Here is a 15876-nt window from a genome sequence, read left to right on the forward strand (position 1 = left end):
GGAAGTCCTACCAGTGTCCATGTGTTTTTTTTACCTCTCCCACCCCCATCCCCCTTCCCATGCCTCCCCCCCCCCCCCCCCCCAAAAGCCCTCTCCCTCCCACAGATGTCCCTGCTCTCAAATGTTGTACTTGTGTGCTTCCCCCTCTCTCCCCATCTTGTCTCCCACTCTCTTTATTATTTGCCTTGTGTCCGTTTGTTTTTTTTGTCATTATTGTTAGCTCTTACATGAGCCTCGATCTTGTAGACACAAAAAAATAAATTGGAATGCAACCGGATAATTATTAGAACGGAGGCATCCGGATGTGAAGTTGCTGTGAAGAGGAAAGCAGCAAAGAGAGCTGTGGATAAGGTGAGGAATGATGTGGAAGAGGTGTACAGCAAGTTGGAAGAGGATGGTGGAAGGAAGATGATCTACAAATTGGCTCGTGACAGGAATGAGAATAGCAAGGACATGGAGGTGCAGTGATTAAGGTTGGAGGCGGGAGGCTAGTGACAGAGAGGGGTGCATTATTGAAGGTGTGGGGAGGATATTTCAAACAGCTGTTGAACCAGGAAGGAAGCAACAGTGAACTGGAGGTTATGTGGAGGAGGGAAAAGTGGAGTTGTGGAGGGAAAGTGTGGAGTTGGTGGAGATCACAGAAGAGGAAGTGTGGAAGCATTGAAATTGAACGTGGAGAAGACTGAGGTGATGTGGATTGGGCAGCAGAGAAAAAGAAATGAATATCAGGTTGGAGGGGAAGGAGATCAGACAAGGAAATAGGTTTGATTATCTGGGGGGAACAGTGACCGGGGATGGTAAGTCTGAGGCAGAGGTGTGGAGGAGGATTCAGGTGGGTGTGAATGCGTGGAGGAGGGTGGAGGGTGTAATGGCAGACAGAACGATTTCAAGGAGATTGAAAGGGAATGTTCTGATGTCGTGTGTAACGCCGGCCTACCTTTATGGTCTGGAGACACATACGCACACCATTTGTTTTTTCATCACCAACCATGTGTTACGGATCCCGGATTTAGAGGAGTTACTATTCATGTCATTGCTTATTAATGTTTATTCTATTAAAGGTTGTTGTGGTTAAAGGGTTAGAGAGGTTCCGGATAACAGGAGACCGGAAACGGGATAGTGAACCGGAAGAAGAAAAAGACGAGGTCCGGGAGAAGCGGCGATCTTCCTCTTCCTCGCCCAGCTCCGACGCGAGCGGTGTCGATATTGAGCAGCGTGGGGGACGCTGCGTTTGAAAGCCCGTCTGGCGAAAGGAGTTACCTGCGCGGGGTAATTACCGATTACACGTCAAGTTGCCGTGGGTTCGTGCACGGAACCAACCGTCCGGCACAGTTCGCCTCGACGTCTACAAGGACGCGTACGGGTCGCACCTTGGGCCTCGCGCGTTTTGCCAGCCGCGCTTTGCTTTTGCCCGCTTGACGGTGCAAGGAGGAGGGCGCTGCAGCAGTTGTTCCCGGTACGTGACGTGCACGTTTGGAGCACGTCAGCCAGGGGTCCGTTCAACCGCCCGTGTGCGGAGAAGTCGACCTTCACCTTGGCCAGGAGGGGCCCAGAGACATTGTGAGGGACAGTGACCATTGAAGGGTCGTGAGTGGGGAAAGGGGGGACATACATGAGATGGCCATCTTAGTAATATTGGTGATTGATTATTGATGGTTGTTGATTGATTGGGGAATATATTATTGATGAATCCGGATCCTTGGTGTGGGGTTTCTTATTGACTTGAATTGTTGTGTCTTTCATATTGATTGCGTTACGAAAGCGTATAAATCATAGATCTTTCTGGCGGAGTTCCTCTCACGGTCCAGGGGTCACCGAGACCAGGTAGTCACCGGGAGGACCACGTAACACATGCCAAAACTCTGACCCTTCCATCTCTTCACTGTCACCACCTCTTTGCTGCTCTTTTCAAACTATCATTCCAAGTCCATTACTTCTTCCATCCTCTCGTTCGTGTAACATCTTCTGTCGTCCTACCAACCTCCTCGCTCTGTCCCTTTTCCAATAGAATGGCCTGTCAGGCTGTGATTTGTGCGTTTGCTGGTGAAACCTGTGTGATCATTCAGTAACAAAATGTTCTGTTTGTTCTAGGTGGCGGTGTATTACTGTGGAAAGTTGAAGAATGGTACAGTGTTCGACTCGCTGAATGTTGGTAAAGGGTTCGTATTCCGTTTGGGAGTTGGTGAGGTCATTCCAGGATGGGATGTCGGTTTGTCCGGTAAGTAAAGAACCCTGGCATTCTTGCTCTTTCATCCACCCTTGTACAGAAGTAAAGGTTTGGACGTTCGGTGTATACTTTCGGTTCGGGTATAAGTTGTACATCCGCGCTGTGTGAACATGCTTCATTTCTTGATTTCTAATTGTTTAAACAAAATCCTCTCATGCCATGTATGTTCATTTCCTCTCACATTATTTTCCTGTTTCATGAGTATAGTTTGAGTTTCTCTCATGTTTGAAAATAATTGAGGCTGTGGATCGGTTTTATTATTTTTATTTCTTTTAAATACGAATACCGTATATACCGGTGTATAAGACTCACTTTTTATCGGAAAAAAGTCAAAAGTTGGGGGTGCGTACTATACACGGGGATAGAAAAAAACTCGGCTTCAAAACAAGTCAATTTTCCAATACATTTACGAAAAAAAAGTATTTTACGAAAAGCGATCTCGGTTGCACGTTTTCCCTGTTGTGTCATGCACAATTGCGCCGACATGCAGGGCCGCCATTGCTGCTCGTTCGCCCCGGATGGCAAGCGGGTTTTGTACCATTACGTGCTTTCTATGGATTTGCGCTCAAAGCAACGCCGCTTCCGGAATGTGAATAGAACGGCTTTTCCCGCTCTGAAAAGCCACGTCCGTCTTTTATTTTGAAGGTCTTTTATTTTTACGACTGCAATTGCGTAGTAATCCGAAATTATAGGGCAGATTATCGTAAACGTCAGCTCAGACTGAAATGTCTTCACACGTTCTATCCGGTTCCAGAGAAGAGAAGATCAAGATGTCAAGGCGGTCGTACGCTTCAGAGTTCAAATTGTCCGTCTGCCAGTCTGCAGAAGAGTTTGGGAACCGAGAAGCTGGGAGGAAGCACGGCATGAATGAATCTGTCATCCGGCGCTGGCGAATAACAAAGGCTTCCATCGAGGATATGCCGAGGAAGAAGAAGGCGAACAGGGGAAAATCGGCGAAGTGGCCTCAGCTGGAGGAGCGTGTCATCGCCTGATTTTGGGAGAAGAGGGCAGAGGGTCACGCCATTTCTACACTGTTTTAATAATCTCTCTACTCTCTACTCTCTCCTTTCTTCTATTAAGCAAAGAGGCTCCCGCGATTGCATGCACATCTGGACACTGACGCGTGTGTAACAGAATACTGACTACATATAGCTAAATATTTTGGGTTTTTTTCTTTTCAAAAATGTTCATTTTGTGCTACTTAAAGTTTGTGTACAAATGCAGATTCACGCGACTGTAATCTGAAAATGAATGATTTTTTTTGGGGGGGGGTGGAAGTTCGGGGTGCGTATTATACACGGGTGCGTATTATACACTATATACGAGATATATATATATATATATATATAATCGTTAGATTAAATAAGACGCGGACGTAGCTTCAGGACGTCGATCTTTAATTGTCGACCAAGCTTTCGACCAACAAAGGTCTTCTTCTGAGTCAGCCCCAAGTTCAACGGAAGACGAAGAAGAAGAAACGACTTCCGTTGAACTTGGGGCTGACTCAGAAGAAGACCTTTGTTGGTCGAAAGCTTGGTCGACAATTAAAGATCGACGTCCTGAAGCTACGTCCGCGTCTTATTTAATCTAACGATTATATATTCAATACAAATGAGACGCCCTGCTCGTACTTTGGAGTTTCTACTATTTCTTACAGTTATATATATATATCAGTCACTATGCGACCCCCATATCATCAGTGGAGAACCGCCAGCAAGGTGTCCCATACAGCTGCTGCTGCACCTTGCTCGGAGCGATAAGCACCGCCTGCCACACGGTAACGTTATCTCTGGTATCCACTCATCATATGGAGTCGACCTGGTTGCGGTTGGGAGTTACTAATAATGGTATCTGTAATCTGGTTCTCCAACCTATATATATATATATATATATATATATATATATATATATATATATATATATACATATATATATTGTTGCGAATATGGAATTTGGCCTCCATATCCGCTTGTAAATATTCCCCTATTTTCTCCAATACTCCCCAACTTTCCCCGATCCCCCATTCCCTAGTCCCATTGCATGTAAATAACAATCAGTAGAGCCGACCTTCCCCTTATTCCCCCATTAAATGTCGTGCCCAGGTCCACCGCACCACACGTAGACAACTTTCGGACATCTTCCTAGTTATTCTTAATCTATGTCAGTTAAGGCCTCGTTTCCATTAATTATGACTCTTCGTTGCACCAGAATGTGATTATATGGCATCAGTAGTGAGTTTAGGACCTTTCCCATACCTCCTCCCATCTTCTTCCCCAAACAACAACAATAACAACAACTACAACAACAATTACAACAACAACAGAGGAGATGGCGGCGGAGCGGGGGAGGATGCGTCCTCACACCGGCTCGATTAGCTCCAGACCATGCGCTCCACGGGGTTACCCCGAAGGGGCTGGCTGTCAGCTCCTCGTCAGGGGCGGAGCCAGTAACCCCCCCCCGCACGCACCCAATGAGAAGCAACGTGCCGATTCCACGAGGCGGAGCTAACGAGCCGAGGGCGTGTCACTCCCCGCCGGATATACGCAGCCGCTTGCCGGATGTGACGTGAGATGCGCCTCAGCTTGGAGAGAGAAGCCACCGCCACCCCCAGCGCGACGATACCTCCCCGCATCTTTGGACCGGACCGGACCGTACTGGACCCTGCTTTGAGCCAAGAGTGCACCTTGAGCCATCGATACCCGCTGTCCTTTTCATCAACCCCCGTGTGAGTCAGCCTTGTCCCGTTTGTCTGTAGTCTGTCCGGGGTTAATATAAGAGTGTGTCTAAGTGCCTGTCTTTCTGTGATTATAACTCTAGCCCCTGTAATCTGACCTTTCCGTACGAATATAATCTCCTCCGGAGGTCTTGAGAACTGAACCCTTGGTGTCGTATTGTGTTATTGTAATCCAGCCGGGTGTCTTCTTTTTCTTATTGAGCCAGCGTAACGCGACTAGTCAACGTTCGGGCACAATCGGGTAACTTGTGCAGACGTGGTCATACCATAAAACCGCTCGGTAAATAACATCCAAGCCACGTCTGTAACAATTGGTGTCGAGGAGTGGAATTCGAACCCGGGACTAAATTAGTTAGGCCCAAATTTTGGGAGGGAAAATCGATTCGGAGCGCGTTTCCCGCGCGAAATTATAACGGCGAAATTTCAATTTGTTTTACGAAAATAAAAAATAAAAACCGAATTTTGAAAGTCGCGCTATGGCGGATCAAGACAGCTGGGGTCCGGTAAAGGAGAGTGAGGTAGGGTCGATCCAGGACCAAAATGAGGGACAGGAGGAGAGCGAAGCAGTGAGGGCGGCAGGTTCGCAAAATAGCGCCGTCACGCACGAAGAAGCGGGCGCGCAAAATGGCGCCTCGCTGGTCACCGTGCCCGCGACCGAAGTAGCGCCGCTGGGAAGATTGGAACTTTTTTTTATACAAATGACGGCCCTTGTGGAAAAGAATAGTGAGCGATTGGAAAACCAAATGGGGGTAATGAGGGACGAAGCGAGGGCTTGGAGTGAGCAATTGGGGGTAATGAGGGACGAAGCGAGGGCTCGGAGTGAGCAATTGGGGGTAATGAGGGACGAAGCGAGGGGTACCAGTGAGAAGTTAGACAATAATTTTGAGGAGTTAGACAAGAAAATTGAGAAGTTAGACAATAATTTTGAGGGGTTAGACAACGGGATAAAAGAGGTGAAACATGGGTTAACGGGGGTAGAAAATAGAATGGCTGCCCAGGAGAATCAGATAGAGGGAGTGAAAAATGGGTTAGAGGGGTTAGAAAACAGTATGGAAGGCAAATTGAGGGACATGAGGGACCAAGCGGAAAGGGAAGTTAACCAAATGGGGCAGCAGATAGAGGGGGTCAGAATGGGGGTAGAAACCAAACTGGATGCTCACAGGGAGGAAATGGAGCAGATGAGGGTGGCATCTGGGCAGGAGATGCAAGTGATGGGAGAGGAGATCAGAAGAGGAGTGAGTGAGGAGGTCGGAGGAGTGCGCGAGGAGGTGAGGCACTGTAAGGAGCACATGGAGAAGGAGGTGAGAAAGGGGACTGTAAAGTTACAAGGGGGCATAGAGGACCTGACGCAGGAGGTGGAGCAGCTGACGGCGGGACAGACGGAGTTAGTGGAGCAGGTTCAAAGGAACACTGCGGTAATAGGAGGGTTAAAAGCGACACAGAAAGAACTAAAAGACGACTTGGTAGCGACAAAGAGGGAATGTCAGATGGTACGTGAGGGACTGACAACGAGGCTGGACGAGGTGATAGAGGTTATGGAGACGAAGGACCGGCAGGTGAGGACGCACCTGGAAACGGTCAAGGTAGCCTTGGAGGACGAGCTTGAGGAGACGTACCGGGGAATAAAAGAGGTGAAGCACAAATTAGAAGAAGTGGAAGAAGGGATGAGCGAAATTAAGAAGCGACGGAGAGGGGATAAGAAAGAGATAAAAGAGGAGATAAAAGAATTGGTCCAGAGTCTGTGTTCGGATCGTGATGATGTGCTCATTAACCGGATGAGGGATTCGCAGGTGATGGAGGAGAAGCGAAGAGGAAGAAGACCTGGTGTAAGTGGTGACCAATATGGTCGTGCGTATGATGCGCCAGGTGATTTAATAAGCTTGGGGGTCGAGATAGACCCGGATGTTCGTGAGAGGCCACTGGTGAAGTGTGCGACAGGTCTGGTGTGCGAAAAAGGAGGTGTGCGAGAAAGTCCGACTCTGGGGTGTGTGAGGAAAAAGTGCACGCCAAGGAGTGAGGGTGCTGGCGAGAGTGAGTCGGTCGTAGCGTGTGTGCGAGGGAGCACATGGGAGCGCGGTGTGGTGAGTGTTACAGAGGGTGTGACGGGAGAGTGTGCGCAAGAGTGTGCGCAGGAGTGTGCGCGAGAAAGGTGTGTGACGGACAGGTGCATGAGGAAAGAGTGCGCTGTCAGAAGTAAGGAAGAGTGTCCACCTGTGGTGAGTGTTACAGAGGGTGTAACGGGAGAGTGTGCGCGAGAAAGGTGTGTGACGGACAGGTGCATGGGGAAAGAGTGTGCTGTCAAGAGTAAGGGTGAGTGCGCTGTCAGGAATGGAGGTGAAAGTAGTGAGAGTGACATGGAGCGTGAGTTAGTTGTGACAGGTGAGCGAGAATGTACACCTGGGATGGAAGGATGCACACCTGGAATGGTAGAGCGTGAGTGGGAATGCACGCTGGAGTTGGTGGTGAGGCACGTGGTTGGGTGTGCGAATGAGGGCACACCTGTGATTGTCACAGAGGAGGTGACCGAGGAGGGGGCGCGAAGAGGTGTATTGGTGAGGTGTGCGAGCGACGAATGTGTGCCAAAGTGTTCGGTGGTCAGGTGTGTGACCAAGGCTGTGAGTGGAATGAGTGTACCTGGGTGTGTAAGGAAAGGTACGAGGAGCATGGGCACGGCTGGATGTGTGAGCAAGGAACGGGCTGCGGGGTGTAAGCGTCCAGGTGAAGCATCGACGTTACACGGGTTAGAGGTTAGAGCGACTTTTAGCCGAAGCAGGCCCTCGGTGCGTGCCGGGCCTCGCTTTGAACGGCCGCGTCCAGGCTCCACTAGGCGGAGCTGGCAGCCCGATAGAAAGGGTCGTCATGGCGACCACTTTTTGGTGAGACGTGCCGGCAGGTCGAGATCGGGGCATTGGATGGCTCCGTGCCGAGATGGTGCGTGGGATCTCGGCCCGGGTAAACCTCCTTCCCTGCACCGAATGCGGGACGCACCCAGCCGCTGGCACAGAACAACCAGCATTCATGGCTTGGCTTTACGAAGCCGGGCTTTGGACAGGAATTGGCGCACCGAGAGGTATTAGTGAGTCGACTGGGTGATGAGGTTAGTGTTTTGGACCCAAAATTAGAGAAAAACAAAATTTGATGATTGGCAAGGGATTGGCAGTAGTGATTGGCAGATGATGGGTAGTGATTGGCAAATTTTTAATTTGTTGAAATTTGACGTGCAAAATTGATAGTGAGAGACCCCCGATGTGGTGGGATGGCAAATCCACCATCCTTCCCATGTGTGGGGGCAAAGGAGCAATAGCTTATGGGGTGTATGGCAGTGAAAACTAGCCCGGGTGGGTTAGGATATTGTGTGTAGGGATCTAGAGAAGATGACCTTAGGTAACGTTAAGGTTAGTTAGTGACTGATACCTGTAGTGGGGACGCAGGTAGATTAGTGTGGATGATAATGACGAGGGAGCGCAATAGTTTAAAGGGACGACTGGGAAGCGCAAGTTTCAGAAGGGAGTAGTTAGCTGAGATGATGCCGTGTGTGTGTGAGAATTGAACAGGTGTGATTGCACAGGTGTGCAACTGGACAGGTGTGATTGCCCAGGTGTGCAACTGGACAGGTGTGTGGAGCAGTGTGTGAGTAGTGAGTGTTGTGGATCAGCGCGAATGCGCTTGGGGAGAGAAGGGTGCAGGTGGCACCAGGTGTGAGAGCACAGGTGTGCAGGTACAGGTGTGTGGAGAGAGTTGGAGTAAGTGGTACGGAGTGGTGTGCATGGTGCGAAGGTGTGGATGGGGGAAGAGTGGACCCCCTTTCACGAGTACCCGGGGCGGGTAGTGTAAGTGTTAGGTAGAGGGTGCAGGTAAATTGTGGTTGGATATTGGCATTTGTGGTGCGGTTGCAGAATGGTGTTGTGAATGGGTGCATTAGTGTTGTGGAAATGGCTGGGCGTGTAGCCTGTTAGTGTGTGTAGTTGGTTGGGCACTCCACCACTGTGAGGATGTCGGCCAGGTGAGGCCGCAGGTGGGCTCTGGGAGCCGGTAGTTGTGAGTGGGTGCCTGAGGATCCCGGGTGTGGATCGGGCAGCCCAGTGCCAGAGAGGGCACGGAGTGGGGAGAGAGCCAGAGGGCCTTCCCCTGGTAGTTAGGTTAGGGTAAGGAGCAGGTAAGCTCGGAGGCAACTGCAGTGGTGGAGGTGTGCAGGTGGGTAGACCCACTGGGAGAGGTACACGTCGCAGCCCAGAAATTGTGCGAGGGCACCGGGAGATGAATCGGGGGAGTGAGACCCCAAATTGAAGAGCACCACAGTTTGGCCAATGGGAATTGGTTTTTTAGAACCCATAGTGTAAGAGGGCCAATGGTTTGGCCGGAGAAAGACCCCGGGTAGTGTAAAGTTGTTAAAGTCATTTAGGAAATAGTTAGGATTGATGAACCTGTCGCACCATACGCAGCCACTTACCTGTGGTGATGATGATGACTCCACACCTGTGTTTTCTTTGGTTGTGTTGCAGAAATGAGAATTGCTGTGAGGATTTGTGAGACGCATCACGACGTGGATGAGACATTGGGGTGATTCCATCTCTCCCTCCCTAGGAGGGACTGATGATGAATTGGTAATGGCAAATTTTGATGTTGAGTTGAAAATGGCAAATTTTGATGAGAGTTGAAAATGGCAAATTTGATTGGTTAGGAGGGAGAGAAGACGAATTTGGTTTATGGGAGGAACGGGGAAGACAGTAGGGATGTTTGTCGATTTGTAAAGTAGATGTTTATGGGTAGTGTTGTGTTTTGTGGATACAGTAAGGGGTAAGGGAGGGGCCATGTAGGTTACCTGGTGGGGGGGGGCGTACGATAGGAACGTACCTGTCTCACCTGGTTCCCATGTGCCCCCAGTGTGCATCATCTTGTATTGCGTGCACTTTTGCGCCCTTACCACCTTACTCACTTGTCTGCTTCTTTTGTCTCCCACCTCCGAGGATCTGGCTTTGGGGTAGAGAGAGAGGAGAGAGAGGTGCTGGCTGCGCAGTTGTGGGCCTGCACTTTCGCTGTTTGCTGCCGGGATCGATACACCATATGGACCGCAATGTTTGTGGCCACCCACAATGGACCGCAGTTCGTTTGCGGCCAAGCACCACCCGGGGATGGACATATGGGTCAACGTGGCACCTATGCCATACAGGTGAACCACTTTTAGTTACCACCAAGTGCACCACAAGAAGAGCAAGAGACACCTGCAGGGTTAGGGGTTGTCGCATTTATTTTTAATCATTGAACAATGGTGACTGCACCGATTGGTGGTGGGGTGGTGCTTTTGATGCTCGGGAAGGGTGCTCTGCACGTTATTAAAGGCCGTCGGCCACAGAGCACTCGTGGGTTGGTGTATCGATGCTGGCAAGCGCGCTCTCTCTATGCATAACATCTGCATGTGTTCCTCCAAAAACAGGTCCTGGATCGTAGTGTAAATAGCAGCATAGTCTTGTAAATAATGCTCCCTACCGGCTGTATGTTTAGTTTGCGAATTCTTTCCGGATTCGGTTATCCTGTGGGTGTGTTTCTGTGAGGAGAAGGGTGCAACGTCGCAGGGGGACATATTTACTCATTTGTGAATATCTGTAAAACTGTCGCACTCAGGGTAGAGTTAATAGTAGAGGGAACTACATTGCGTGCCACACTAAAGTAGGTAAAAATTTATCGGGTCGGGACGCCCCGAGGGTAGAGAAGGGTGCAATGTTGCGAATATGGAATTTGGCCTCCATATCCGCTTGTAAATATTCCCCTATTTTCTCCAATACTCCCCAACTTTCCCCGATCCCCCATTCCCTAGTCCCATTGCATGTAAATAACAATCAGTAGAGCCGACCTTCCCCTTATTCCCCCATTAAATGTCGTGCCCAGGTCCACCGCACCACACGTAGACAACTTTCGGACATCTTCCTAGTTATTCTTAATCTATGTCAGTTAAGGCCTCGTTTCCATTAATTATGACTCTTCGTTGCACCAGAATGTGATTATATGGCATCAGTAGTGAGTTTAGGACCTTTCCCATACCTCCTCCCATCTTCTTCCCCAAACAACAACAATAACAACAACTACAACAACAATTACAACAACAACAGAGGAGATGGCGGCGGAGCGGGGGAGGATGCGTCCTCACACCGGCTCGATTAGCTCCAGACCATGCGCTCCACGGGGTTACCCCGAAGGGGCTGGCTGTCAGCTCCTCGTCAGGGGCGGAGCCAGTAACCCCCCCCGCACGCACCCAATGAGAAGCAACGTGCCGATTCCACGAGGCGGAGCTAACGAGCCGAGGGCGTGTCACTCCCCGCCGGATATACGCAGCCGCTTGCCGGATGTGACGTGAGATGCGCCTCAGCTTGGAGAGAGAAGCCACCGCCACCCCCAGCGCGACGATACCTCCCCGCATCTTTGGACCGGACCGGACCGTACTGGACCCTGCTTTGAGCCAAGAGTGCACCTTGAGCCATCGATACCCGCTGTCCTTTTCATCAACCCCCGTGTGAGTCAGCCTTGTCCCGTTTGTCTGTAGTCTGTCCGGGGTTAATATAAGAGTGTGTCTAAGTGCCTGTCTTTCTGTGATTATAACTCTAGCCCCTGTAATCTGACCTTTCCGTACGAATATAATCTCCTCCGGAGGTCTTGAGAACTGAACCCTTGGTGTCGTATTGTGTTATTGTAATCCAGCCGGGTGTCTTCTTTTTCTTATTGAGCCAGCGTAACGCGACTAGTCAACGTTCGGGCACAATCGGGTAACTTGTGCAGACGTGGTCATACCATAAAACCGCTCGGTAAATAACATCCAAGCCACGTCTGTAACAATATGTAATATTTTGTACAGTCATGCATCGCGTTCGAACAACGTCCGATCGCTTATACGTCCGTTGCCCATAAAAATAATGGGGATAAAAAAAAAAACGTTCAGACAACGGGACGTAGCGGATGTAAGTGGCCTTAGAGCGGGCGCGCTCACGCATGCATCACGTGTTCTTAAACAAAATGGATTGTGCTGCCAGGCGTATGATGATACAGTACAGTAACTATATATCCATAATATGTTTTGATAGATATAAGAAATGCCTATGTTACTGGGTTATGTTTTTTGGCTATTGTAGTGTACAGTACTTTTAATTTGATTTCCTTACTTACGAAATAAAATTTACAAACTGTATAACAGTGTATGCTTGGTTTTGCCTCGTCGGCAGCGCCGCAGCATCATCAGCATCCAGTCTCGATTACCCCCGTGTATTGTGAGCGTTATTCCATTGTCTTTTCATTTGATTTTATTAAAATCAATCCACCCTAAAGTTAATCATGGGTCCCAAACACAGCGCAACCAGCCCTAGTGGTAGCAGCAGCAAGAAACAACGCAAGAGCATTGATTTGGAGGAGAAGCAGAAAATAATAAGACAGCGTGAGGGCGGCAAATCTGTGAATGCTATCGCACGTGATTTCGGCATGTTTTTCGGCATGAATACCACCTCTTTGATTCAGCCTATGGATCAAGGGGCTATTGCAGCTTTCAAGTCCTATGTTCGGACAACGTCCAATTCGGTTAAAGTCACGTTTCCAAGAACGTATCGAGGACGTTAAGCGACGCATGACTGTATATCAGAAAAACGCCACCCATGGTGGTATCCGGTATTACAATTTTTTGCATAATATAGTGGGACCTTCTCAAATGATGATAGAGATATGTTATGATCAATAAAACGTCTTTCAAGAATATCCCGCAGCACATCGCTTGCCTGAGGTCCACGAGGAAATTCTAATTTGAACAAATAAAATAATTTGAATTGGTGGCTCTAGACAATTCTCGTCATATAAAATACTGTCACAGTAATTCAAATAAATGTTTTTTGTTGAGTTAGAGCTATCGCTTGATATATTTTACTTTTTAAACTTGCAGGGATGTTTGAGACCTAATGCATCCTATTTTTTGGTGTTTTTGTTTCCTTCCCTCCAATATTTGTTTTTGGTGTTTGGCACCCCTACCATTATATATTGGGTAGGAGATCACGTTTGTGAAGTTTCGTGTTATTGTGTGGTTTCCTTTGTTGTGATTTCCCCCATTACCCTTGAATAATGAAAAATGAATATAAAAACACGTCAAACATGATGGGGGTTTTTTTTCTTGTCTCATACGCCTGCATTGAACTGCCAGCACAAAGATGTCCCATAGTCCACCAGATTTTCTCGTGGGTATAGTGGAGCCTTTTCAAAATGAACGGGTGATGTTCCGTCAACTGGTATGGAAAATTTGTTCTGACAGTACTCCCTACCACAGTCCCCATTCCAGAGTTTTATTTATTTATTTTTAAATGGTTCCTATTCTCATTCAGGACATGCAAACTTGACATGGCGATGTGCCGTGGCAGCCCAAAGACGAATTGGAAAATAGTCTGAATTTCACTGTTCATTACATTGAGTTTAAATATGTTCATTAAAATTGGATTGTCCACCCAAGTTGCCAAACATTTTGTTAATATGGACTTTTCATGGTTAATATTCATGGGTCCACTACTGTAAGTAATAGATCTTCATAAATCAATCTTTTAACACGTCATGTCAGTCATGATTACCTCCAGCCAACCACCTGTAATGCACATTTTCTCATTTCCAGGAATGCTCCTTGGTGGGAAACGTAGGTTGATTGTACCTCCAACACAAGGGTAAGTTAGAGGGAGGGGATGATGAAGAAAAATGACAAATTATGTCAATAATACAATTGACTGGCATTTTTTTTTTTCAGGTAAGCTTGACCAATCACAATAACCCTTGATTTCTTAGTTTATGTATACATAATAGATTTAGAAATCAACTTTTAAAATAATTTGTCATGCTTGCATTTAGCCTATTCGCTACAAGTGCTATTCCTGTAATTGACTTGCATTGATGGCAAATGTAGAGCTGATGGGATAGCTGAGGTATGCACACTAGGCCTCTGAGCTGTCTAGCCTGGATTTCAATCTCAACCCAGCTGGCGTTTTGTGTTTTGTGTTAGTGGGGTGTGGGAGGTGGTGTTTTGTGTTAGTGAGGTGGGGGAGGAGGAGGGGGAGATTAAAATGACAGCTTACTGTTCCTTTTCTCTTAATGTTCCCTCCTTCCTGCAGTTATGGCAACAAGCGGGTGGGCCCGATCCCAAAGAACAGCACATTGATTTTTGAAGTAGAGTTGAAAAACGTTAAATGAAGAGGATTTTCCCCCCAGTCCCTCTCTTTCACCCTCATTCTCTCTCCCTCTCTCCCCCTCTCTCCTGCAATGCAGTGTTTTTGCTGCATTTTATTTTGATATTTCTCTTTTTATTTCCATTCATGGTTCTGTCATTTGATGTGCAACTCGATCCACGGTTTGTGACAAAATATCTCATATACTTCAATGTTTATCGAGGGATCATAAATAACTCTGTGATGCAGACAAAATAACTGAAAACATGGAAATGGACTATTGTGGGGGGAAATTTTTCAGAAGGAAGAAGAAGGTGTGTGATGGAAAGTGTGGAGGGGAGAGGGGCAAAAATTCCAGCATTTTGTGTGCAATGTGTTTGAAGGCTTCAAGTAGCACTGACATGGCCTTGCCCCCCGAGGTTGTGGTTCTCAAAATGATAGTCATACATATCGCTGTTTGTTGGAAATAGTTTGTTAATGGAGGCAGGTGATTAAAATGATCTGCTTTTTCAAAAATACATATGGCAGTGCGTTCTGTTATTCCTCTTGAAAGTTTTGAAAAGGCTATAGTAAAATGCAGGATTGGAAAATGTTCCAAAGCCATTGCTTCTATTTTCTCAATGTGGATGCTGAGTGCTTAGATTAATATTTCCCAAATGACAAAGCTGAAAGACCTGAAAGAATAAAAGGTTGTTTTTTGTTATCCTAATGTTTTTTTAAAATTACCTTTTTTGGGTTGGGAAGAGTTGGGAAAGAAAGTATGGCGATATGAATTATGACTAATTTGCTCCTTTTCTGCAATGTGAATTATTTAACCCTCTACTCTTTTCGTTTGTAGTTCTTTAAAAATGGAGGCAATCATTTCCTGCTGCTGCAACTCGTGGTTTAAAACTGAAATCTATATATATATAAAACACTGTGTGTGTGTGTGTGTGTGTGTGTGTGTGTGTGTGTGTGTGTGTGTGTGTGTGTGTGTGTGTGTGTGTGTGTGTGTGTGTGTGTGTGTGTGTGTGTGTGTGTGTAATGTTACCGATATCCGAAACGGAGAGGCTCACGTGCTTGATATTTGGCATAGACATGACCATTGAGCCTGGGACGAACATGGCCGAGACAATATTTGACGAGATCCATATTTTTTATTCATATTTACTTCAGCGCATTTCAGCGAAGTACCCGCTAGTCTCAGCCAGTGCGAGCAGCTCGCTGATTTGCTCAGAGCGATCACGTGATGTTCCATCATCCCGTCACACGTCACACGTTTGCACGTAATTCAGGGCGAAAAGCCATTGCGTTTTTTCACCTTTATGCGATCGTGTTTTGTGTCGATTTTGTGCGATATGAATTAAATTTTAATTCATATTTCGTGTTTACGAATTCGAATACGAAGGATTTCCCCTTTCCCCTTTCGATTTCGAATATGAATCGAATACGAGCTTGAGTCGAGAGGGCGAATGTACGGGTTGGAATGTGCGGGTCTCCCTTCCCCCGCCCGGCAACGCCGTACTGGGGGGCGTGGGTCACAGATCGGTGAGTCTCCAAATCCGCTTCGAGCTCTTTCGAAGATGCAGGACGATGTCGCGATTGTTGTGCTGCTCTCCGACCATGAGAACTGCAACGTCATTGTTGACTGGCCCTCCCCCTTCCCCCTCCCCCGTCCATCCTCCCCCTCCCTTTCCCCTCCCGCCCTCCCCCTCCCTTTCCCCTCCGTCCTCCCCCTCCCTTTCCCTTCCGTCCTCCCCCTC

The 15876-nt window shown here is 47.8% G+C and overlaps 1 protein-coding gene across 2 annotated transcripts in view; it reads left to right on the forward strand.

The window, feature by feature from the left end:
* LOC137431532 (46 kDa FK506-binding nuclear protein) overlaps positions 1-14837 on the forward strand; it is a 30380-nt gene extending 15543 nt beyond the window's left edge. For both annotated transcript variants that reach the window (XM_068122947.2, XM_078782191.1), the window contains exons 8-10: positions 2092-2218; positions 13591-13639; positions 14081-14837. In XM_068122947.2, coding sequence (XP_067979048.1) covers positions 2092-2218; positions 13591-13639; positions 14081-14159 — 255 coding nt within the window. In that variant the 3' untranslated portion in view covers positions 14160-14837. The remainder of the gene's footprint in view (positions 1-2091; positions 2219-13590; positions 13640-14080) is intronic.
* The last annotated feature ends 1039 nt before the right edge of the window (positions 14838-15876 follow it).

The sequence above is a fragment of the Myxine glutinosa genome, chromosome 7, assembly GCF_964187855.1.
Source record: "Myxine glutinosa chromosome 7, kmMyxGlut1.1, whole genome shotgun sequence".
Lineage (NCBI taxonomy): Eukaryota > Metazoa > Chordata > Myxini > Myxiniformes > Myxinidae > Myxine > Myxine glutinosa.